This window comes from Anguilla rostrata, chromosome 9, assembly GCF_018555375.3.
Source record: "Anguilla rostrata isolate EN2019 chromosome 9, ASM1855537v3, whole genome shotgun sequence".
NCBI classification, from domain to species: Eukaryota; Metazoa; Chordata; class Actinopteri; order Anguilliformes; family Anguillidae; genus Anguilla; species Anguilla rostrata.
In genome coordinates this window covers 44,564,219-44,587,824 of record NC_057941.1, presented here as the reverse complement: position 1 = coordinate 44,587,824, position 23,606 = coordinate 44,564,219, and the positions used below count along the sequence as shown (strand labels likewise).

Below are 23,606 nucleotides of genomic sequence, written 5' to 3'. Positions count from 1 at the left end.
AACCTGTGCCTTGAGGCTCTGTGTACCTGCAGGTTGAAGAGCGTGTTGAAGTCGGGGATCACGACGTGTTTGTCCTCCATCTTGCGTCGCATGTTCTTGATGGCGTGGATGGAGGTCTCGTAGTAACGGTGTTGCCGGCGGCGATGAGGGAAGTCCTTCAGCCACAGGCAGCAGGTCTCGCAGAGTTTGTTGAAGACCAGCCGAGCCAGCTTCACTGATTCCAGCTCTGGAAACACACACACACACACACACACACAAGCACACACACATACACACACAAGCACACGCACGAACACACACACATACACAAGCACATGCATGCATGTACACACACACACATACACACGCACACATACACGTACACGCACACAGGCACACACACACACAGGCGCACACACACACACACACACTCAGTGTTGTGCACAACAGGCAGTGCTGCTTTTCACTGGCTCTTTGAAGTTGAACCGAGGACAGACACTGGACAGAATAGAGCGTACAGGGAAGGGGTGGCAGGGGAGGCCTGGCAGGGGGGAGGCCTGGCATGTTCAGGCCATCTTTTTTGGCTCGGACTCCCGGCGGGACAGCCTGGCATTTTCTCCATTTTCGGGCCCCTCTCTCCCCCCCCCCAGGGGCATGTCAGAGCTTTCAGCTACTCTCACCCCTCCCGCCTTCCCATTGTTGTGTTCCTGCAGCGTGGCAGGATGTTTGCCTGTTTTACAAACACAGCCGCGGCAGCCACAGCGTGTGAACTTGTGTCTGACGCGACTCTGCGGCACTAACACCTTTAACTCACTGGCTTGCAGTGTAACATCAGGTTAATTTTGCTGAAAGAACTGCATAAATGGGATTCTAATGGGAGGGAACCATCCCATTTAAGAAAAATCACACAAATCACATAAACTATTATGCTCATCTACGCTTACAAATTACAAGGTACAAGATTTACAGGATATTTGGCCTAGAACATTTAAGAGCAGTTAAGCAATTAAATTACAGTATGTACTTAAGGTTCCAGGGAATTTATCTTTTTTTTTCTGTTGGCCTTCACAATCACAATTCAAAATTCAAAAAATAAAACAGAAAAACAAAATGTCTCATCCCGTTAAGGCACCGTTACAGTGTACGGACGGGCCCCACGGATGGACCTTCATCTCACAGATGAGCCCCCAGCTCACATCTTTCTGCAAGCCTGACTTGTTTGGGGATGTAAGGACCTTCATAAAAGAATAATGTCTGGCCTTTCGGTCGGAGGCAGCACTGGCTGGGTGACTTTAAAACTACAACTCTCCTCTCACCTGAACTACATTTCCCAGGCCTCTCAACATTCAACAAATAATCAAAAGCACCTCTTTATTTTTACTTATGTAACTCAGAATAAATGGCTCCACTTCTCTCTATCAGCGTGTTCCTCCTGAGCTGATGAGAGTTCTGGCTTAACAGGATTGCGCGGCTCAGCGGCGACTGATTTGAGATACTAAAGTGTCGTTCGTCAAGCTCTCACGGCACGTCTGACAGCTGTCTGGGACACCGCATTTCCCAGAATCCTCTGGCGCTGTGGAAGCTCCACCTGCTCTCCCTGCAGCGAGGCCACTGTGCTGATGTCCTGCTGGGGCCAGTGCCACTGTCCACGTGACACCCGGAAGAGCTGGTTGGATGGGGACTGCCAGCCCGTTATCTGGCCCAACAGGGTGTCCTGCACTTGAGTCTATATTTGGGCTGCGGGAGTCTGTTGTACATGGGGGCTGGGCTTCTGAGGTCCCTGGGCTGTGTCCCGACTCTAAGTGCCTCTGATGGAGCTGCAGTCTCCTCTCCTCCCCCCACCTCCTCCACTCCTTTATCTTCTCCCACTCATCCTTCTCATCACTCCCCTCTCCTCTGTTCGCCATCCCTTCCTCCCATCCACTCCCCTCCCCTTCACTCTCTCCCATCTCTCCAGGCTCCCGGCGTCTAAATTTAACCCCATCTCAGGACCGTCACCGCGCACCCTGAGTAGAGCCTCCACCCCGCGCCCCGGCGGCTGCCTCCCCCCATCTCTCCCTCTCTCTCTCTCCCTCCCTCCCTCTCTCCCTCCCTCCCTCCCTCTCCTCCCCCCTCCCTCCCTCTCTCCCTCCCTGCCCAGCTCAGCAGCCTGGCGCCATCCTGCCCGCCACCTCACTCTCCCGCCATTAAAATCATTCCTCCTTTTCGCCGCCGCGAGGGCGCGGAGAGTCCTATCGCTATCCCAGAATTCCCGGCGCTTCCTCTATGGAGCGGTGTGGCGCGGAGCGTGTTCCATTTGCTCGGCGAACCGAGGCAGCTCCACCGCGAGGGCTCTCGCAGGAAGTGAGCGGGCAGGCCTGCGGCAGGCGGTGATTCCGCACGGCATTCTGGGAAAACCAAACTTTGTGCGAGTCTGCAGGTTTCCTAACCGAGTATTAGCGCTTTTTTTCTGTTGCGTCTCCTCATATGTTCCAGGACTGCACGATATATTTCATGGCGGTTTTTAAAACGCGTAATAAGAATAATTGCTACCATGCAGCACATCAGCAGTCTTTTGTTATTTATCCTTTAATCAGACCTGATGTGGCAGCAAACGACCCCACATCAGAGGCCATGTGAAATTATTCCGGGAGAAAACGTGATCACTGATATCTATTGGGTCTTGATAAGGCAGCCAATCAGCAGCAAGGTCATACAGCTTCAAGGTCACGAGATTATGTGATGTTTTTTTGCAATCACACGAAACCTGCAAGGCCTCTGACATTTGGTTGTTTAGTACTGCATCCGGTATGATTACAGAATAAAAAGATGAAAGATCGCAGATAAATTGCACGGGACCGATAATTCTTATTACGCTTTACAAAACCACAATTAGATGCATCATGCAGCTCTGATACGTTCCTTTGTCGTTTCATTTTAAATCGTCTGATACGCTGCTTTCGCAAGGCCAGTCTACAGCTAGGTCAGCAAGTGACCTGATTTCAGAATCAAATACCTCAAAAAGACAAACATGATGCCCTACTTACACGGCATTGCCACATACTGTACAGGATTAATTGCTCATTCATCTTTATCTGTGCACCATTTATTTATAAATACATTTATGAATAAAAATATGTATAACATGAATGAAAATTATGTATGTATATATTTTTTCTACAGCACCCCCCGCGACCCAGGATAAGCGGGTATAGATATTGGATGGATATTTTCTCTAAATAAATTCACTTTTTAAGGTGTTGAAACGGGCGTGTGCGGAGCCTACTCACGGGGGAAAGGGTCGGTGCCTTCCTCCACCGTCTTGTTGAGGTGATAGACGGACAGGTCGCCCTGCAGGATGTCATCGGCAGTGGCGCGGGCCAGGCCAGCCGCCAGGGAGAAGGGGCAGTTACTGTGGGACAGAGAGAGAGAGGAGGGAGAGAGAGAGAGGGGAGGGGGAGGAGGAGAGAAGAGAGAGAGAGGAAGAGAGAGGGGGGAGAGAGAGATAGAGGGAGGGAGAGAGAGAAAGAGGGGTGAGTGAGAGAGAGAGGGAGAGGGAGAGAGAGAGAGGAGAGGAAAGGAGAGAGAGGGAGGAGAGGGGGAGAGAGAGAGAGAGAGAGGAGAGAGAGGGAGAGAGAGATAGAGGGAGGGAGAGAGAGAAAGAGGGGGGAGTGAGAGACAGGGGGAGAGAGAGAGAGAGACAGAAAAGGGGTTTAACGTACGCCTCCTCAGCACGGTCAGTCACAGCTCACACATGATGGCCGGACGGCTCCATCACTCACAGCCTGTCAGAGACGTTATGGCTGCTGACGTACCCCAGGGCTCCTGACAGTGACTCAGAGTGAGCCCCCGAACCGGAGAGGACAGGCCCAGTGCTGAGGGCCCAGCCCCTGGCCCGTTAGAGAGCAGCCCTGATAGCACGGGTGACTGTGCTGGCCAAGCTGGACCAGGGCAGGAATGAAATGCATAAAAAAGCCAGGCAGCCCCTAAAGGGGTTTGTTCAGTTCAAACGATAATCAACTGTGGGTCTGAAATTAGTTAAAATTTGTTTTCTGGGAGAAGTCTCCAGATATATGAAAATAAGCCCCAGGAAAGCCCTGTACCCTCCACCTCCCTCCTTATGGGGCTCATTTGCATATGTTTGGTATGCCCAACCAACCCCTCTCCCAGGTTCTTATTTTCTGTACACCCCCTCTCCTGGCATCTTTTCAAACACTGAAGTGGCCAGCACCGCAGGATAAAATTTTTCTCTCCCCCCTTATAACTGCCACACAGGCTATGACTCATCGCACTCCAATCAAAGGAAAGAACGAGAGGAGCAAGCCTCGCAATCACCAGCCTCCCCCCCGTCGCACGGCCGTTACCTCGGCTCCGTCCGCGGCACCGTTCCGCCGGCGTCCGAGCACCAACAGCTTCGGCCGCGAACGGGCGAGAAGCACGAAAGCGGTCGCGTCGGAACGTTCCGCACGTTCCACCGGTGCGTTAGCCGAACCGGCCAATCCGCTGGCCGCCCCCCCCGCCTTCCGTGTACCCAGATCTACTCTGTGGACAGGAGCCTGCTTCGGCTGGTGCCGCGCTAACGCGCTAAGCCCGGTCGCTGAAGAGCACTCAACCACGGGCTGATAATGAGGACCGGCAGCTATTTCAGCACGTAGCGCCGGTGCTCGCGCACTTAGCGCCCGTAATAGCGATCGCGGGCTTTTGTTCGCCGGATTTGTTAACTGCGTGGTGCGACAATGCTGGAGTGCCAGTGGAGGAATGGCATCACACAATGTGTTATTTTGGCTGTGACATGGAGACTGCGCTGGAACCAGTGGCAAGCTGTAGTGCGTATATGCAGCACAAAGTGGTCCATGTTGTTCATGTAGAAGACATAGACTTGGTACATTGAACCAGTTTATATATTGTTCGATGTACCAAGTGTATATCTTCTACTTCTCTAAACCAACAGGTTGCGTTGGTTTGTACGATCTCATGCCTGAACTGAAGTTAGCAGAATCCACTTCAGGTGTAATTCCAAGTGCAAATAAATGAGCGAACAGGAAAGTACCTACGCCCGTGTGACACTGAAATCTATGCAACCTGTGGCACTCAAATAAAATCAGGAATCTCTCATCTCAGAAATGGCAAGACGACCTTTTTTTTCCCCTTCCCAGCGCAACAGCGTGTGCTCTGCTGAAGTGGCTAATCTCCAGCGCTGCTCCCATTAATGAGCGCTCTCACCTCCTGACTCAGAGGGCCCGTTTGGCCTTCCGCCCCTAGCAGGAACAAATCAGAGCTGCTCTAGTCCGTCCCGTTCCAAATTTGAATGACCAAGCTTTATTGGCGTCCCTCCATTAGGTGACAGTCGCGGAACAGCCGCAGAATTCTGTCCCAGAATGCCGTCTGCCTCGCCAAACACTTCCCACTTCAGAAGAGCCACTGAATGCGTAATTCTGCCTTTGCCACTGCTGACTGGTTCAATGTGTTTGCATTATTACACGTACATTCATACCTCGCATGTTATTTATGTAGTCATTTGAATAGATTACATTTTTTTCACCTATGAATGTATTTCGGCAATAACTGAAGCAAGTGCCTCGATCAGGGGTAAACCCCATCATGGGTCCATGCAGCTGACCATAATTGCTATATTAGGAAAAAAAAATTTATTTTATGTGTCGATTTAGACAACATAATTGTACAAATGCCAGTACACCACTCTTTCTTCCAGGAGTCTTGTGCTGATAGGACATTTGGTTCCTTAAGTGTCAGAGTGGGGGATTTTTTTTGGGGGGGGGGGCGTGATGGTGGGCGGGAGAGGTGGTCACGAGGGTGAAGCACCATGGCAATTAGTCCCGGCGGCATAACCATGGAAACGCGCGGCGCCTCGCGCTGACAGCTGACGCGCTGCCCGTGCGGGCTGGCTCTGACAGCAGGCGCCGTAGTTATGGCGACGCGCGTGCGCGCGTGCACGGGCCCTGACGACGGGGCGTCGCGGGTGGGACGCGGCCCCTCCGGGGCGAAGCGCAGGGCTTGGAGACGAGAACTGGAGCAGATCGCCGCCCGGCTCCGCCACCCTTCTGAGGGGACTGAGGAGCAAGCAGTGGAGGGGGGGGGGGGGGGGGGGGGAGGAGGGGGGGAGACATCTCTCACAAGGGCAGCCCGATGACGGCTCACTCTAAATGACGGGCGGTCGAAGCTCCGCCCCTCGAACCACTGTGCTCCAGGCTTACTGGCTCCAGCGGCTGATGAATGAGGCCCCTGCCATTGGGCCTAATGGAGAATGCTAATTCAGCCTGCATTACTGCAGACTTATTCAGCAGTGTTTACTCGTGTATTCAAACTGAATATAATGGTCCGTGTTGGACGACCTTGGGGACTGAGGGTATTAAGTAATCCGTTGCCCACCCCGGTAAAGATCGCATCGTTCACATGAGGCATAATGTTCTCACGCAACGTTGCCCCGAGGTTGTGGGAACGTTACGGTTACGTTGTCTGAAAGCAGCGAGTGAGCCGCCAGGCTGAGGGGAAGCGTCACGCTGAGGCGGGAGAGACGGGGGCTCCCTGAGGGACCCACAGCCATTTTAAACACGCTGCCCAGGAACAGCACTGCTCTGCAGATACAACCTACCCCTCTCCATTCATACCCTCCAATCTCACACGCACACACACAGATCACACACACACAGACACAAACGTATACGCACACACACACGCACACACACACATACACACAAACACAGGCAAACACACACACACACATACAGACAAACACACATGCACTGTTAAAAGACTGAAAATACGATTGTGTGTAAGTTTTAAAATACGATTGTGTTCTAATGAAGATGTCTAATCCCAGTTAAACACACAAATACCTGTGCTGGAGTTGCCATGGAGACAGGATTTCCCCCCACAGTGCCCCCAGCCCCTCCCAAGTCAAAGTGCCTTTTGAAAAGGTAATTTTCACAGAGGTTTGACGCCTGCGAACAATAAACTAAGTAGCAGGTACCGAAAATTCAGAAATAGTAACTAATAAAAATATACAGCGATTTTTGTCCACAAGGAATGGCAAGAAAGCTCTGATATACCATGGCTGTTAAATCACAGCAGTCGTGCGAGGACAGAGTGGAACCTGTGGCCACAAAGTGTTAGAGGTCATCCTCATGCTGTTCAAGGTCATTTACCTTCAACCAAACTATCTGCGATGCCCGATGGGTGTGACGCTGTAAAAATCGGACTGCAATGGCCTCTATCTCATAAACAGCACATCTTCCTTGTGTTTCTAATGTGAATGAACGAGTGTAGCCGTGTACGAACAGGGTGTGTGTGTGTGTGTGTGTGGGGGGGGGGGTTCCAGTGGAGTGAAGACTCCGGAGGGGGGCGGGGGAGACGCACAGTACGATCCATCAGGGCTGTTTGACAGCAAGGGAGCTGTCCCCAGCTTCCCGCAGAGAGCGAGGGAGGGCTGGGGTGCGTCAGTGAGAGAGAGAGGAAGAGAGAGAGAGAGAGAGAGAGAGGAGAGACAAACGGGGGAAGAAGGAGAGAGAGTCCCCAACTGACATGCCAGCGGCCACTGTGATGAGAGCATCCTCCTCCGCGTTTCCATTCATAGAAATCCGCGGCTCCTGCTCGCTATCTCACACAGCGTCACTGCCTTCAGCGGGGGACACTGAGGGGAGGGTGGGGGAAACCTCATTGGCCGAGGGCTTTCGGCACACCCGCTCCCAGCCAATCGCAGAGCTCCCTCGGTTGTGCGACACAGAGGAGTCAGAGGAGCTTACGTTAGCACTGCGAAGGAATGAGGATTAGCAGAGATGCAGTCTTTTTTTTAATTCTTTTTATTTTTTTTTTTAAAGTATCTCAATCTTGCGGTTTCTATTTAAGTAAAATGACAATGAGGACGCGCATCGCACGCTGCAGTGACGAAGAAGGATTCCTTTTTTCGGGGGGGGAGGGGAGGGGTGTCTTTTTTAACGACTAAAATAGTGACTTAAGCAGCCTATTTCTGCTTGCACACCTCCTGCCAAAAAAGCACATTTAAGCTGTGAGCTCTTATTCAGCAATTCGGTAGAATAAAGATATTTTACCCCTCACAGCTCACGGCCGTCTAAATATAAAGTCAGCGTCCCCCCGCGAGAAACCGTATTAATTGTCCAGCCAATCGGCAAACGCCGCCGCGCTCTGCGGCAAAGATTCGTCACGTTTTCGGGGAGCCTGGCGCTGCCGAGCTGGAAGGATTCGGGTCGGGGAGATTCTGTTTGACGTCGTTAGCGACGTCAGGGGCTGCGGCTTGGTCCAGCCCAGGCAGCGCTGAGACAGAGTGAAAATAAGAGTCCCGGCCGTGGTCAGGGGATGCAGATCTACGGCTTGTGCTGAGCCCCGCAGGTTTGGGGTTTGGGGTAGTGATGCGCGCTGATGTCACGCTCGGCCCGAGCTCCGTCGGCACGGTTTCCCACCGCGAAGCGCCGCGTTCAGCTCGCGCACGACGGCGAGGCGCCGCGTTCCCGCGTACCCGCTAGCGCCGCCGCGGCTAACGTTCCGCGACCCTGTCATAGCGCCGTTGCATAAAGAGCCTCGTATATGTCATTTCCTGTTTTTTTGTTAATGATGAAGATAATTTGAAGGGATTTTTTTTGTGTGTGGATTATTTCTAAAAAAAACACTCATGTAGGGTGTTTTCCAAATAAAAGGGATGTTAAGATTCCTAAGAGAGGAAAACTATGTGTGTGTGTGTGTGTGTGTGTGTGTGTCTGATGGTTGAACACCTGTGCATGTGTGGGTTTGCGTAACCATGGGTAACTGTGTGGGAATTCAAAGGCTCTGCTCTGACACGTGAGCACCTGTGAGTCAGTGCCTGTGTTCGCGCGTCTGCAGCTATGAGTGTGTGCTTTCTACCTCTAGGCTGTGCATTTCTTTGTGTGTGCGCGTGTGTGAGTATGTGTGTGTGTGTATGCGTGCGTGCGTGTGTGTGTGGGTGTGTGCGTGTGAGTGGGTGTGTGTGTGTGCGCCTCTCTATTTGTGTGTCAGCATCTCTGCCTCTGAGACCCTGCTCAGGCAGCTGTGATGTCACAGTAGGTCTCCAGCAGTAGCCAATCAGAGCCTGGCTGCGTCACACACAGCGTCTCAGGGGGCCCCGCTCCTGCAGTAACTTTCAGCTGTCCTTGCCAGCCGGAGATCCCACACAATTCAATATGAGCCCCGGGCCAGAGATTTACCCTTACTGCACATACACACACACGCACACGCACACGCACACGCACACGCATACACACACAAACATACACACGCGCACACACATGCACAGACACATACAAACACACACACACACAAACATAAAAACACACACACACACACATGCACACACACACGCACACAAAAACACACACACATACAAACACACACACACACACACAAACACACATGCATACGCACACACAGACGCGTCACTCTGCTCACACAGTAAACTTTGAGACCGTATTCTTGAGCAGAACTTTGAGACCTTGCTCTTGAGCAGAGCGCTCAGGTAAGGAACACTCAGGTAAGGAGCGCTCAGGTAAGGAACACTCAGGTAAGGCGCGCTCGGGTAAGGAACACTCAGGTAAGGCGCGCTCGGGTAAGGAACACTCAGGTAAGGAACACTCGGGTAAGGAGCGCTCAGGTAAGGAACACTCAGGTAAGGAACACTCAGGTAAGGAGCGCTCAGGTAAGGAACACTCAGGTAAGGAGCGCTCAGGTAAAGAACACTCAGGTAAGGAGCGCTCAGGTAAGGAACACTCAGGTCGCCATGCTTCCTGTCTGAGAGGGCTGCACTGTTCTTCTCCCCCAGACCATTTCTCTCATTAGGTGTTCTCGTCATCTGTCAGCGCCAGCCCCGGGTTTCCATAACAGCAGATTTCCATAAATGCAATAAAAATGAGCCGAAACAAACAACAGCACGAGCCTCCAGACATCGCTTTTTCTGAGGCGAGCAAATGCGTCCTGTAGTTGTACATGTTTGAGCGAATGGGTATGTGTGTGTGCATGGATGTACGGGTATTCTAATGTGCAGTGTGCCCGTGTGCGTTTGTACATTTGCGTCTGCGTGTGTGTGTGAGTATACCTGTGTGTGTGTATGTTTCTATGTGTGTGTTGTGTATGTGCATATCCCTGTGTGTGTATGTGTATTTGTAAGTGTGTACGTGTGTGTACCTGCATGCATGTGTGTGTGCATATGTGTATGTGTTTGTATGTGAGTGTGTATGTGTGTGTATGTGTTTGTATGTGAGTATGTGTTTGTATGTGAGTGTGCATATGTGTGTGTGTGTGTGTGTGTGTGTGTGTGTGTGTATGTGTTTGTATGTGTGTGTATGTGTTTGTATGTGAGTGTGTATGTGTGTGTATGTGTTTGTATGTGAGTATGTGTTTGTATGTGAGTGTGCATATGTGTGTGTGTATGTGTTTGTATGTGTGTGTATGTGTTTGTATGTGAGGGTACCTGCCCAGGTGATGCACAGAGACAGTGCAGCAGCCTCAGGCACTCGGCTGTCAGGAATGCAGGTAATCTCCTTGCTGGATGAGTCAGGCGTTATTAATAGCAGGATGCTGGATTAATGTGCACAGAAAAGCCATCAGTCCCTCTCATCCACCGGCGGCAGCCATCGCAAGCGGAGTGCCGAACGGACTGCGTTTCCCCTGCCTCCCTGACCCTAACCTCCCTCCAGTGGGCCGCGGGTGCCGATTGGTTCCCCTTTTTCAAAATAGTCTTTTTCTCAACCCGTCACCGTCCTAACTCCCACATCTCACGCCGGACCCTGCTTGCAGTGTTCTCCCTCACTTAGTCATTCCGAATTTACGTCACGGGGGATTAAAAAAAAACTTTGCATTGCCTCGGAAAAAAAAAAAAAAAAAAAAAACTTGGCGGGAGCCAAGTAAGACGGCTTAAACGCGTCACCCGCCACCGAACGCACACGCTCCCCTCTCCCACTGAACCAGAACCCACCTGTCGTCCTACGCCCTCAGTGTCGAGCGAAAAGAGAAATACAAATAGAACGGCAGGAAGCGGAAATTCGCCTCCTGATTGGTTACTGAAGCTAACTGGAGTTTGGCTCGGTTTTGGATGGGAAACCTGAGAAATTCAGGTTGGTGCAGAAAGTGGGGTTGGTGGGCTAGTAGGGGGCAGCCTTCCCTCTGGTCCAGTTAGGAACTCCAAAGCCCCAAAGCGCTGAGAGGAACAAGGTTCTGACAGAACATGACTAAAAACTCAATGGCAGCCGAATAAGCCCCTCCCCCTGTTCACCTCAACCGCTGTCACGCATCACCAAGGTGAGTGCTTGTTCATTGGCTGTTGTTGATGAACTTCAGCTCATTTAGACCAGCCAGTCAGAGATTGCTAGAGAATGACAGGAACAGGTCACAGGAATAAATAATCAATATCAATTCCAGCGGTGTGTGGGGGGTCACCTGTGTGCTGAGGTCACAGCAGCAGCGCCATTAAGCTTGGTGTTTACAGGAAGCGAGCGGAAAGCCACACGTTTGGAGTAGGGCGGTCTGTGGAAGGACAGCCTGCGGGCGGGGGGCGTTTCCAGAACATTCTAGCAGGACTTTCTGCGGCTTCAAATCAATGACCCGGCAGAGAGAGAGAGAGGACGTCAGCGTATACCAGCTGAAGCAGTCCCCAAGGTCACGTCCAAATATATCCAAATAACAGAACCCACTCAACACAAGCACTCAGTCCCACGCACTAGATTCCCAGACCTATGGCACGGCATGGCACTAGATCTATGGTAGACTTATCGTGCAAGGAGGTGGGCGAAGCCGTCATTTGTTTACAGCAAGGACTTACAACGGAGCGCGTTCATCCCTCCTGCCCTGTCTTGTGCGCGGCTGGACGGGCTTCTCCGCGGCTGTGGGCCAACGCATCACAAGGCTCGCGGGAACGCGTCTGACTAACCGAACCCACGAGCTCCGAGACACCGGAGGCGCCATGTTGCGAGCCTCGGGCTCTTCGCTGGAAACAGCGACGGCGAGGGAACGCGGTGCAGCGAAGTCCCGACGCTCTCCCTCCCTGAGCATGCTGGGAATCCCGGCCCGGGGCGCGAGGCTCAGGAACGCGAGGCGCGCGTCCGGCGGGAGGCTGACTGAGTCAGCTCTGCGGGGAGGCCCCGCGTTCCCCAGGGGCCGGTCAGGTGTGCTTGTGCTGGAATGCGCAGAGAGGGCCCAGGGCTGCTTAACCTCACCCCCGGAGAGAGAGGAAGAGACCTCACAACCACTGCACAGCGTCAGCCCTCTGGGAGTGAGGCCTCCTGGGTCACACAGGACCCAGGTGAAACTAGTCATACAGGCACACAGACACACACACGACTGCACACACACACATAAACACACGCACACACATAAACACACAGGCCTCACTCACAGTACTGTACAGACGCTGGAGGAGACATCTCAGAGCAGGGACGCTGATCCAGAATCAGTTTAGGGAAGAGGAAGGCTAGGGGGCGGGATAGCGGGGGGCCAGGGGGCGGGGGGGAGGGGACGGGAACATCAGGCAGCTGTGCTGAAAGCACTGTAGTGCTCTCCACTGGGAGAGAGAGAGAGAGAGAGAGAGAGAGGGAGAGAGAGAGAGAGAGAGACAGAGAGAGAGAGAGAGAGAGAGAGAGAGAGAGAGAGAGGGCTAAATATACTGAGCTCTACACAGCCGGCACATCCTCAGCAGCTGTGGCCACTCTGCACCACCCTCCGGCCCGATCCCACAGGCAGCCGTCCTGGGCTCCTGATTGGGCGGCAGGGCAGGGGGGCGGTGAAGTGCCCGTCTCACCGCGCGAGTGGGACCCTGAGTCAGGCACGGCCTACGGGCACACACAGGGCCGAGCTCCGTCCATACACACTTCATCACTTCCTTCTTTCACAACAGAATGTCCTAGGCCTTAAGAGGTGGCTGAAGTGTTCTGCAGAAGGCTGCAAATAGCAACCTTGGAAAGACACTCAGCGGAGGAGAGCTTTTGTTTCGGACGTTTGGCACAGTTTCTAAGGCTTGATTGACGAGTGAGAGGTTTTTTTTCCCACAGATCCACTTTACAGGAAAGGCACACCGTGTCCTGTCTCTCCTGTTGAACAGCATCGGGTGCACGGCGGCCATTCCAGGGCTAAGAAACCGCGCGCGCGTAAGACGCAGCCGTAGCCGCGGCATGCTAAACCCACAGATCGCACAGCGCTACTCAAGCTGGCGGAGGACAAACACGACCTCTGACCTTTCTCCCTGCGATACCTTACTCCGTCTTAATAGCATTCCGCCGGCTCGGTCCACAGCCGGGACAAGCGACTCCAGCTCAGGAGCGTTCCGCACTTAATGGAATTACTTCCAATGGATTTGCATCACAGCGATGGGGGGCAACTGTTGATAATGAACTGATCAGCTACTGCTAGCGATGAGCAGTGACTGAGCTTGGCCAACGCTACTAACTAACTAGCAAGGGAAAGAGGAGCGGCTAGCCATTCGGAAGATACACACATGATCGCGAGCGCTCTCCTCAAAAACCAGCAGAGGACGAGTTGGTTGCAACGATGGGCAGAGAATAAAATTGGGCATCATCCCAAAACTGGGAGAAAAATAAAAATGGAGGATAAAAGCTGATTCTAAAAAAAGCAGTGCTCAAACCTGCAGGCCACAGACTGTCCAGGGACGTCTTTTCAAAGAGAACTCTTGCGCATGTTTACGGCGCCTGGCCAACATTCGGCTCCTTCTGCTCTAAGGCACCGATGGACCTTATCCGCAGAAGCCCGCAGAGGCCACAAACTGTGTTTCTTTCTCTCAGAAACACTCCACAGTACACGCTGAGGGAGCCGCAGCCGAGCTTCCACACTCAAACACACTTCCTTTGAGGGGCCAGTCACGTTTGAATTGTTCACAAAATAACTGACTGATTTCCACCCCCCCCCCCCTCAGTCGACCAGCATAAAAGAAAGAACGCTACCTGCCTTCCAAGGACAACGGTGACTCGTCGTTGCCTTTCAATTTGCAAAGCAGCTCCGACTGCCGCACAGTCGGGCTGCTGAATGGGAGCTTTCAGCCACAGCCGCAGAGAAACGTCAACGTGCGCGAGCCAGAATGGAAACGCCGGAGAGGAAACGAGTCCTCTGTGAGCAAAAAAAAAAAAAAACGGCTCTTTTGTGTCTCAGCCAGCTGCCCCCCCCTCCCTCCCCTCCTCCTCCCCTCCTCCTCCCTGTCCATCTCTCCCTCCTTCCTCCCTCACACTCCCTCCCTCCGCTGTTGCGCGTGTTGGAGAGGCTGACATGTCCGGGCTGGGAGTTCTCCGTGTGCCATTGAGGGTTCCCAAAAAAAAGAGGAAGCTGAATTTGGAGATCCTCCAGATCTGGTGCCTTCCTGTGCATCTGTGCGTGGGGAGGTCTGAGAGATTCGGCTCAAGGCCAGTTTGCAGTCACGTCTGATTGGCTGATGGGTATCTCCAAATCGTCACCAACATTCCATCATAGCTCGACTTTGATATTGAGCATTGTCGCTCATAAAACGTACACGTAACCAATAAGAACGCATCGCCGAAGTGGAGTCATTAATGGCATCTTTGCAGTCTGCCTGGTTGGCAGCATACAGGTACGGAAACATAGTTTATCAAACGCTCAACAAATGTTCTGTCTTCCATTTTATTTATTTTAAGTTTATCATAGTTTATTGACTTAACACTTTGCTGAAGATAATTATAAGAAATTACTCTATAATAATATTGTCATGACAACTGAGCAGGTGATGGGGTCAATGCAATTTAAGTCGCAGCAATGGGCACAACGATGATAGCGACAATGGCAAATAGTCCATCACTCTAGTATAACCTAAAAGTCGTGATTGACCATCAAATGTGATAATCGCCAGTGGCAATGATGAAAGATTTTGACTCTCCCCGGAACGGTCCTGGGCTGGGACAGCCGGCCGTGGGTGGACCTGGCTGAGGGGGGCTCAGGGGAGCACAATTCTGTGAAGCACTGATTTTGGGTGCAGCTGTAGGGGTCCCTCTGCCCCCTCCTCTCCTCTGAGACTGGCAGCCTGGCTGCACTGGCTCCTTTGGCTGATTAAACAGCCCTCTCATGTCACCTCCAAGGCTAAGGAACGAACACGACCTTCAGCGCGACCTTGAGACCGGAACGCGCCGGTGCGGCTAACCGCATCGGTCTGACCGCAGGGGAATCCTGAGAGGCGGGGGAAACGGCAGCCTCGTCTTCGTCTTCGACGCCCCCGACGACCCCCCGGCGGGGGGCGCGCACGCCGCCCCTGCACCAATCGCGCGGCTCCACGGGCCCCCCCCGTCGCCGCCAACCCCCGGAAAACCTCCGTCGCCTCTTGACGTGGCGCGGGAGGGTGAGCCCACGCACGCGGGGAGGGAGGCGGGGGGGCGGAGGCGGGGGCGGCGACATCATCCGCCGGCGCGCGTCTCGACCGCGGCCGCGCGTAAGTCAGCCGGCACCAGAACTAATTACTCTTCCAAGCGAGGAGCTATTTTTACCCGCCTCGGCTTCCCCTCCCAGAGCGCCGCAGATCAGAGGGAGCGCACCGCTCTCCGGGCCGCTGGCGGCCGTTTATCGCGATCTGGCAGCGGGCGAAAGCTGGAACCGCCGCTGTCCGCGGATAAAACCTTCAGCGGAGCCCTGACAGTATTTAAAAATTTTTTTTTTTAAAAAGCCATGAAACGTACGTAAAATCAGAGGACGAGTATCTCTTTCCTTTGTAAAGCGCGGCACTCACACGAAGAGAAAGGACACGATTTGTTTGAATAAGGTTGAACAACGGCCGCAACAGGCTCTCACACAGCCGCCTTTGATCTGTGTGTCGCAGTAGCGTTTGGTGAGAGTGGATTGGGGTGGGGGTGGGGGGGTGTGTGGGGGGGTGTGGGGGGAGGAGCTGAGCCCTTTTCATCTGAATGTTGATGCAGGATCGAGGTGCTGCTTCTCGCCCACGGGAACAGGTGGAAAAACACGAACAGAGCAGGGCGCCTTCGGAGGCCTCTGGAACAGCCACGCTGGGCGCACCACGCAGGAGACATGTAACATGTAATCTGCCTTCACTCTCTCCGCCAACCAGAACCTCCGACAGAATCTCACCGCCCAATCAGGGGCCACAGCCAAACTAACGTGCTTTTATTAACAACAAAGCCCATCTTCTTAAACCCTCTGCAATGCATTCTGCGATATGAAACTTTTTTTTTCTTTGTTTTTAATTAAACAGTCAATTAACAACAAAGTCCATATTTTTAAACCCTCTGCGATGCATTCCAGCAATATTAATCTTTTTTTGTTTTGTTTTTAATTAAACAGTCAATTAACAACAAAGCCCATATTTTTAAACCCTCTGCAGTGGATTGTGAGATATGAAACTTTTGCTTTGCTTTTAATTATTGTAGCATAAGTTAATAACGAGCAGCTTGTATGTCTCAAAATAAATAAAAGCATACAACAAGCCACAAGGCATGCAGGGATATATATACTTATACAGGCAAAAAAGGAACTTCCAGTAGTGCAAATTATCAGCTGACTGCGGTCTTACATAAGGGAAATAAATGGGTATATATAGACGTGGTATGGAAATGGTTTTAGTGTTTTTAATATCCAGCTGTCTGTAGTTTACAGTATCTGTAGCCTCCATTAACTAATAATGACAGGTTAGTAAATTATAGAATCAGCAAAATCAGAAAAGCATCTCTATCTGTCATCATACAATTTCTCCTAATAATTGCACATCAGGGCACTGTATAGCCTGTTTAACTACACAGCCTTCTGCCAGGTTCATTTCAAACCAAAACACTTCATCTCCTGCATGTACCTGTTATGCACATACTCTGCAAAAGTGCATAAAATCACAATGGTCCTGAACAAAGGTTTTAAAAAAAAACTGTAGTTCCTGGTAATAGACACTCTCAACGTACACACATCACACAGAACAAACACTGAGAAATAGCTCCTGCGTTCAAGTGGCAAGAGACCAATTCCATTCTGTAAGCCTCTTCAGCAGCATCATAGGCGCCCGCCTATTTTCGATTTGAGAAATATTCAGGCTCAAGGTAAAGTCATGGTACTCCAGTCATGATTGCAGTGTTCTTTTGTAAGTAGCTCCAGCCCACCAGCTAACCTCACTTCTGTAGCCTTAGTGCAGCTTGTGAACGTGTAGACTCTCTGTCTGGGTGCACTCACACCTGTGGGTTCACACTTGTGGGGAGTTCCTCATTCCTCACTCAACTCTACCAGTGAGGGATGGATGATGTCACAATGAGAAAAACAAAAAACAAAAAAAAAAAACACCAGCTTTACGGTGGCAGGTTAACGCACTTGAATCATCGCTGAGTATCAAAAAGCAAAACAAAGAATGAAAACCTGACTGAAGAAGAAACTGCTGAAGCTGTATTGCTGTAAGGGGCAGAGGCCATGTCAAGTTATCCTTGGATTTATTGAGCACACCTCAGAAGACAATTTAGAGTGCAGATGATGTGAAAGCACGGAGCTGCTATTGGAATGTTCAGCCCCAAGATGTGACTGTGGGGTGTGAGCAGGATGTGCACTGACCATTTTTTACATCAGTCATAAGCCTTCCTCTCCCCCTTCCAGTTATCAACAACAGGATTTAGGGAGAGGTCCACAATGAGTGTGTGTGTGTGTTTGTGTGTGTGTGTGTGTGTGTGTGTGTGTGAGTGTGCATGCGTGTGTGTGTGTGTGTGTGTGTGTGGTGTGTGTGTGTGTGTGTGTGTGTGTGAGTGTGCGTGCGTGTGTGTGTGTGTGTGAGCGTGTGTGAGTGCGTGTGTGTGTGTGTGTGTGTGTGTGTGAGTGTGGCATGAACCCCATATGAGCAGTGGAAGGCGGAGTTAGAAGAAAGGGATGTCATGGGAGAGAGATGCCAGGTGTGTGATTAACTGTGCCAAGCAAGGGCGTCTGGTTGGTCGCTGACCCATTTACACTGAGGAGGACGGTTATATGGGTTGCCATGACATTCAGGCAGAGCACAGCCCACTAGGACCTCCTCTCTCCATTCAGAAGTTGAGGAAAAGGAGTGGGCGGAACACAACATACCCCCAGTCAACAGCCAACAGCAAAAATACCTCATTTGCTGTTTTCGGGGAATTTGTTTAGCATACACTGAAACTTAAGCAATGTCTGAAGTGTAGCCATAAAACACACGGAACACGTCATACGCAGACAATGTACCACGTACTTTCTTCTTAAGTAAGAAATAAACATTTAATTTACCTCATATTATTTAGGGAACGCAACAAACAAAAGTCAAAGTGTGCTTATAGTTAGTGCCAGCTACAGCGTTCAGGAACCATAAGCATTTCGTATGAAGCCCACTTGTTAGAAAATGTGCAGCGCAGTTTCCCTGTGCCCTCAGTCTACATACTGGCAGGTTGTTTGTGTTCATATACTGTAGGTCAGACTTTGCATTTGACATCCATGCAAAGCCGAGGTTTCCATAACCTAAACGGAAACATCCGATTCCAACAAACGTTGTCTGTAAATTTTCGTAGAGCAAGGGTACCCGTGTGCGGAGATCACTGCCAACAAACACCTGTGCATGTCCCATTCTTAGTGCCACTTCCTGTCACCTCCCTCGGTTCATCACATGACCCTCTCCCCCATCCGTGAACCCAAAACACAAAACAAATTTTTTCACCGAATGAACTTCAGACTCCGACTGGGCATGCTTGCTAATACGTTACTGCATGGAAAACTATGAATAGTTTCATGAAAGCACAGCCCAAGGAGGCCTTTAAATGAAATCAGTATTCTCAGCTATAAAGTTTGGCTTTTACAGACAGCCAGCTCTTACGTAATCTAGCGCAGGGCACTATAAGCTTCTTACTTTGTTTTGAATTCAGCTTCTGGCAGCCACTGCAACCTGAAAAAGCTGAAAAACTCTAAAGTGCACCAAAAAAACCACACACACACACACACAAACATAAACACACGCACACACACCCACACACACACATACACACACACGCACACCACACACACACACACACACACACACACACGCATGCAGTGACACACTACACATACGTGCGTGTAAGGGTGTATGTATTCATGTGTGTGTGAGTGTGTATGAATGTGTGCATATGTATGTATGTATGCATGTGTGTGTGTGTGTGTGTGTGTGTATGTGAGTGAGCGTGAGTGTGAGCGTGTGTGTGTGTGCATGTGCGTGTAGGTGTTTGTGTGTGTGTGTGTGGTGTGTGGTGTGCGTGAGTGTGAGCGTGTGTGTGTGTGTATATATGTACGTGTGTGTGTATCTGTGTGAGTGCGTGTGTATGCGTATGTGTATGCATATGTGCGTATGTGTGTGTCTGTGTCTGTGTGCGGCATCCAGTGAGCTCTCTGAAGCAGCAGGGCCTGTGAGGTCATTCTGGCTTCAGGGACAAGGCTGCTGTGGCTGCACTGGCTTAAAGGGCCAGGAGATCAAACTGCCCTCTGGAAATATAAATGAGTGAGAGCGGGAGAGTTCAGCGGCACCGCATTACATCATATGGCACTCAGCACTCATCCTGGATCCCCAGGCCCCCCCTGCAGAATCCGCTGTGCTGCTAGCAGAACGCCGTTAGCAGAATGCTGCTAGCAGAACACAGCTACCAGAACACAGCTACCAGAACGCTGCTAGCACAAAAATGCCAGCAGAACGCTGTTAGCAGAATGCTCCTAGCAGAACGCTGTTAGCAGAATGCTCCTAGCAGAACGCCGTTAGCAGAATGCTCCTAGCATGACGCTGCTAGCACGATGCTTTCAGCGGAACGCCGCTAGTAGAACGCTGCGAGCAGAACGCTGCGCTTTAACAACGGCGGACCATTCCGAGATTGGCAACAACTCCAGAAATTGCCTGTGACTGTGCCTGTTCCTCTTCCTTTCAAGATGTCCTTGAAAGCCGCCTGATATTAGCTTTTAGCGGTGATGTGACAGCTTGGCGCGGTGACATTTCTGTTATCCGTTTTCGTGATTCCGCAGCAGCGCTGTGGCGAAAGAGACCCTTCACAAATAACATGTCGGAAAGTTTTTTGAGAACTCCGTAGGAATTCCAACAGCATGGAAGCCTTCAGACACCACTTGCTTTCTATGGCAGGCTATAGCACGGTTCAGGTACTGGAACGACGTCGTTTTTCATTTTCTCATCGTGTGCTTTCTGTCTGCTGAGAAGCAGTCATATGGTACATGCCAAGGTTGTTTCCACAGCAACTCCAATGTTCAAACTGCTTCTGTCGTTACAATAGAAACACATGCAGACGCTCAGACAAAGGTGTGGACATAGACCAACCGAGAGATTACTTTCCGACCAGAACATTCCAAGTCAAGTAATACAAACTCATAAATTCTGTTTGTCTCATCAACCAGCCCTCTAATGTTCAGTGCATCTTCAGAGTGATAATTTCAAAGCTAAAATGTGAATGTCAGGTTTACAGCAAAGTAATGATATTAACAGGATAATTTACAATCTTGCACACCTATTACAGTGCCTATTACCACATCCCAGCAGAAGAGGGAAAAAAAACTCAGGTTCTGGTCAGGGGCTGCGACTATTTTGTTGCGTCCCCTCATTTGAGTCTTTACGCCACTTAGTGGTGCAATGAATGTAAGGCAGTCACGTTGGGGAAGCCACACAGTAAATCAATGGTGACGGATGCAACTGTTGGTTCATTGAGCACTAACAACATGCATGAGTTACAGTGAGGATCATCTCCAGTCTAATAGCCTCAAAAGGACCACACCTCTCGCGAGCCACGCACCACCGCAATCTAAACTGAGATATCGATTAGTCTGTGTTTAAAATACGAACATCCTCAGGAGAAAAGCACAAGGGAACCTCCTATAATCTATTGCGCGCACACAATGCTATCGGCCTTTAGCCCGAGAGATTGATTAGCTGTCAATCTCCAATCCCGGGATGGGGTGGGGTGGGGGGGGGGGTGGGTGGAGCTGTGGATTCGAAAACGTTTTGATGTCTGATGAAAGGGAGGGAGGTCGACGCCCTCAGAATGAGGAATGGGGTGGGGGCGTGGGGGGGCTGAGGGGTCACAATGTTCTCTGGTTCCTTATAGAGACCGATGCCTCCAGCCACCCACTGCAGAGGGGCGGGGCGGAGCCGGGGGCGGGGGGAGGGGTGGGGGGCTGCAAGAGGGACACTTGATTACGCTTCTAATGAAACCTGGATTCCAGCACCATTCCGGGTCCCTCAGGGCGAGAACTGAATTGCGGTTTCCTCTCCCGGGGGTGAGAGCGGAGCCCCAGCAATAGACACGTTATCGCTGGATGGCTGCGGCGTGGCGTATTTGGACAGGCGCTATGCTGCTCTTTTCTCGTTCCAGCGTTCCAAATACACGCATGCGCGGGAGACAGAGAGGCAAGGTGACTTCTCAGAATCGTTACATTTCGGTTACTTGGCGGACGCTCTTATCCGAAGCGACGTACAATAAGTGCGCCGTTGCGGTCGGGCACCTGTGCGAATTTGAATAAAGAATCTTGGAGTTGGACCCTTACAATGTGGCCGCCCGGTTCCTGAATAAAACGTATTTGCGGTTCGTGAATACCATTTTGGGATATTTAACCCGAGGGTTTTTCCCCACAAAAGCTTGAGAATAAAAAGCGCGACTACCTCCCTCACCCGAGCGCAGGTGGTACAAGCGCCCCGGGAGATTGAAATCATACTCCGTGGCACGGAGCGAGAGCAGGAGGGCAAGCTGGCGCGCTAAAGTAATTATCTACACCGCCACTCCGGTCCTTATTTACTGTAACATCGCGGGCTCCGGCACAGAGCCACTTGCCCAAAGAACAGGCCGTGTCCCGGTCCCATTACGGAACCAGACGCATGAGGGGTTTCCATAAGAAGCTCATCTTGTGGTTCGGCACCAATCGGTGGTCCCCGCTCTTCTGAAAGGGGAAAAAATGGAAATCGTTCCCTTTGCCATATGGAACCCTAATCTAATTCATTCACAAAGATGTATTTTATTATTATTATCATTAGTTTTTATCCAGGCACTTCATTTCATAGGTGTCGCAGTTTTTTTCTGACCTGCTTACCTAACTAGATTCCGGTCTGTCCTAATATGGTACCTAACACGGAAATATGCAGAAAAAAAAAACACGATGGAAAATAAATACGAAATAAATATATCTAAGACCATTGAACCACCAAATAATGTTAAATGCTGCCCTTACGTCCCCTAATTCCACCGGGCTCTGAGCTCTGTCTGCTTGGTAACAGCCCTGCGGTGAATCCATTAGCCGGGTCTGTTGCGGTGAACGTGCTGTTCTGACCAGCGGCTCGCGGGGAGCTCGTTTGAGGGCCCTGAGTTTCAAAGTGCCGAGCCTTTTCTTTTTTGGCGACCTGCGGAGAAGCCGCCTCCGGACCAGGCCGCCGCCGGCGCTGTCACCGCGGCCGAGAGGCGGCACGCGCTGTTCCGTTCGGGGCTTAAAAGCGCCCCCCCCCCCGCCGGCTGCCGCCTCTTAGCCGGAGCCTCACCGCGGCGGGAACAGGGGGGCGGGGAACGGGAACATCGCGGCATGTCGGAATTCTGGGCCGTGTGCAACCTCACCACACGGGCCTGTTGCTAGTCAACACGGAGCGGAGATTTTTAAGCGGTTACTTTCCTTCCGGTGAGCCGGCAGGGAACGGCGCGGTCGCGGCCGACAGGGCCGGCATCAGATTCGGGGATCTCGGGGGGTGCGTGGCGGAGCCCTTATCGTACCCTAGCGCTTGGGGCTGGACATGCCAAAACCGGAAGGCCTCTCACTCGTGTAAAGGGCTGGTGTTCGGCTGTCTATCCACATAACAATCCTGATTCATTAAACGCGACTAAATGCATTAAACACAGAAAGGACGATTTAATTCAATTCAGAGAAGTGATTGAACAATTGAAGCACCCACTCGTCACTCTCAATCTCCAAATCTTTTGTACGGATTCATTAATCAACACTTTCATCAAGCTCCCATCAGATAAGCGTTTGCCGAGGCGTCTGCAGCTTTGGCAGCTGTGGCGCAGATAAAAAAAAATGGGGTAGACCCGCGTCTTTCTTTCAGTTTTCTTTCGAGTCGCAGAGGATGACAGCGAGACGTGGCCCCACCTCGTCGAGGAGCTCTTGACCCTGAAATGAAAGCGCTCTCCGAAACAGAAGCTCTTTGTTGTTTTCCCGCTATTTCCAGCGCTGCGTTCCCCCCCAGCGTCCCGCCAACACTACGCGGGTTAAACAGCGTCTGCACCAGAGAGATTACTGACCCAACGCCGCATCAGAACTGACTCTAACTGGGTCGGGGGGGTGGGGATGGGCAGGGGGGGGGGGGAGTGAGGGGTGTGTCCTGCATCTCTACCTTTTTTTTTTTGGAGCCACACGCACTTCCCCGCAGGGTCCAATCCCTGGGAATAAAGCATCTGAACAAAAGGCCAGATATGCCTCTGTCTTCAAAACCCTGGATTACAGTCCTAATCCCGGATTACCAGATCTTTCCATCTTTCCACCACTGTATCACTAATGGGGGAAAGCGAGGGGGTGGGGGGTCGGGGGCTTAGGGGCTACGGATACTCTAAACACACTTTCTCCTCACATCACAATTTAGGCAGTCCTGGACAGATATTAATCAGACACAGAGGCATGGAAATTATGCCCCTATTTCTCTCCCCAGGGAAGACTTACGCAAGGGGAGGGTCCAG

General features: G+C 51.5%; 1 protein-coding gene across 1 annotated transcript in view; it reads right to left on the bottom strand.

Annotated features, from left to right (window-relative positions):
* The window catches only part of ppm1e (protein phosphatase, Mg2+/Mn2+ dependent, 1E), a 54,617-nt gene that overhangs the window by 10,014 nt on the left and 20,997 nt on the right, over positions 1 to 23,606 (bottom strand). Inside the window, exons 2-3 of the mRNA XM_064352349.1 lie at positions 3,249 to 3,370; positions 27 to 226 (exon numbers count right to left, since the gene is read on the bottom strand). Of these exons, the coding sequence (XP_064208419.1) occupies positions 27 to 226; positions 3,249 to 3,370 (322 nt within the window). The remainder of the gene's footprint in view (positions 1 to 26; positions 227 to 3,248; positions 3,371 to 23,606) is intronic.